Genomic DNA, 2,103 nt, shown 5'->3' with positions numbered 1-2,103 from the left:
TTATTATTCTCTATAGCACTTATCATCACCAGATATATATTTGCTTATTTATTCTTTGTTTATTATTGTTCATTTCCCCACAAGAATTGAAGCTCCCAGCGACAGGTATATTCACCTCCTTACTGCCTTACCTCTACTGCCTAGCATGAAGTAAGCGCCCAATAAATAATTGCTCTATTAACAAATGAAGTCAATGATTACTTTTTTGTTGTTAGTTTGCTTGTTTGTTTTACTGTAAAGCCAATACATATTTTAGGAGAGGCTTTAATTAAAGAAAATAAATCAGCATTTTCTACTCTTCACCATTGCAAGGAAAAATTGACATTGTAGTAAGGGTAAAAAAAAAATTCAGCAGAATCACAGATAAGCTCATACTGAGAAAAACTGAGAAGTTAAATTTAGTAGTAGGAGCCTCATTCTTCCCTCTCAAGAAATCAGAAGACTGATGGTTGCAAGACTGTCCATGCCAGCCGTAATAGCAGTGACACTCAAATCCCTTCTTCATGTCCATTATTGTCTTCACTTGGTTGTTTTCAGAAATGATGAAACTAAAGCTCTTGTTTTGGACATATTTCTTGCCGCTGCTTTCAGGCATATGCAGATAGGAGGAGGATTCAGGTGTTTTTGAACACATCTTCCATGATCGTTACATAGACTTTGACTGCAGAGCTTGGCTGCAGATGTCACATTAACAGCATAATGGCCCAATGGCCCTTGAATAGACTGTTGCACAGATAAGCAGGTCTCCTGTAGGGAAAATAGAGGTCTACTTAAAACACTCACAAAATGTGATTCCATTATCTAGGTGTCATTACTACCTGAAGTTCTGTATTTTGTAAGGCTAAAGAGGAAGAGCATTTCAATGGCATAATCATTTTAATGAGGGACTAAATCTTTATAAAGTCGAGTGATGAGCCATGCCTTTGATTAGGAGAGACTATGACCAAACAATTTCATGTCATTTCCAGGAGAAGATGATCCCACATTTTCCCACTAGAGACTATTCCCAAGTGTAAAAGAAAAATTGTAATAATGCTTTCAAAAAGTAATCATTAATATAGAATGACTTCTAAAAATTTAACTTTAATTGTGAAACATTTTTGGTGCTGATATTCAATATATGATAACATTAGGTCAGATTTTTCTAAAATTGCCAAGTCATCCTATTTTTCTTCTAACCTGTGTAGAGATGACAATTCTCCTAAAGCTGGTCAGTAGTCTTTTCATCCATGTTTCTATAACTTTATTATATGTGAGGGTACTTCAAAAGCTTTGTGGAAAAATAGAATTAAAAGATAATATAAATATTTCCATGAACTTTTTGAAATACCCCCATATATGTGTGTATATATGTAATTATATACAGTATGTAGAATTATTTTGTGTTTTTTAAACATTCATATAAATGTATATCATGTGGGATATATTTTCTACAACTTGCTTTTTACACTTCACATTTTTTAGATTATTTTTCGTGTTGATTCATGTAACCCAGCTTTTTCCTTTTAGCTGCTATTCAGTATTTAAAATATAAATATACTATATTTAACTATGAGCCAGTTTATAGAAGGTAGGATATAAAAGATCATTATTTACAACCAAATGCAAGGATATAGGATACAATGATAATAGGTAGGTCTGTCCTCCCACAAGTCTACCATTAGGTGTTTCATTGATGTGTCCACAACACTGGGCTTTAACAAACACTAGGACACATTCCTAACTGTTAATGATCACACTGTGCTGCTGAGATGGGCAAACCTTAGTGAAATGATATCATCAGCTAAGCTAAAAGAGTCTGGCTGGAATCTTGATAAATGCCTGCCTTGACCCATATAGGAAGAACCCTGGGAAAATCCTAGTAGAGTCGTTAATAATATACATTGAGTTTTCTACTAGCAGTTCAATTATTTTATCAATATCAGCACTAATGCATAGTTAAAAACCAATTAATTTATAGCAGTGGCATATTTTTCAATGAGAGGAGTCCCCAGAACTGTGCATCCATCCAGGAAAGACTTGGGAAGTTCAGGTGGAAAGTTACAAAGCAGAATAAAGCTCATAATGACCAGTGGTTGAACAAGGTAGCATTTTGGGAAATAG

General features: G+C 34.2%; 1 protein-coding gene across 1 annotated transcript in view; it reads right to left on the bottom strand.

Annotated features, from left to right (window-relative positions):
• Positions 1–299: 299 nt before the first annotated feature.
• Positions 300–2,103, bottom strand: part of LOC103607573 (hyaluronidase-1-like) — a 13,577-nt gene continuing 11,773 nt past the window's right edge. Inside the window, 3 exon segments of the mRNA XM_008592065.1 lie at positions 300–340; positions 343–627; positions 630–747. Of these exon segments, the coding sequence (XP_008590287.1) occupies positions 300–340; positions 343–627; positions 630–747 (444 nt within the window).

Source organism: Galeopterus variegatus, unplaced genomic scaffold (assembly GCF_000696425.1).
Source record: "Galeopterus variegatus unplaced genomic scaffold, G_variegatus-3.0.2 Scaffold7549, whole genome shotgun sequence".
NCBI classification, from domain to species: Eukaryota; Metazoa; Chordata; class Mammalia; order Dermoptera; family Cynocephalidae; genus Galeopterus; species Galeopterus variegatus.
This window is presented reverse-complemented; position numbering and strand designations above follow the sequence as displayed.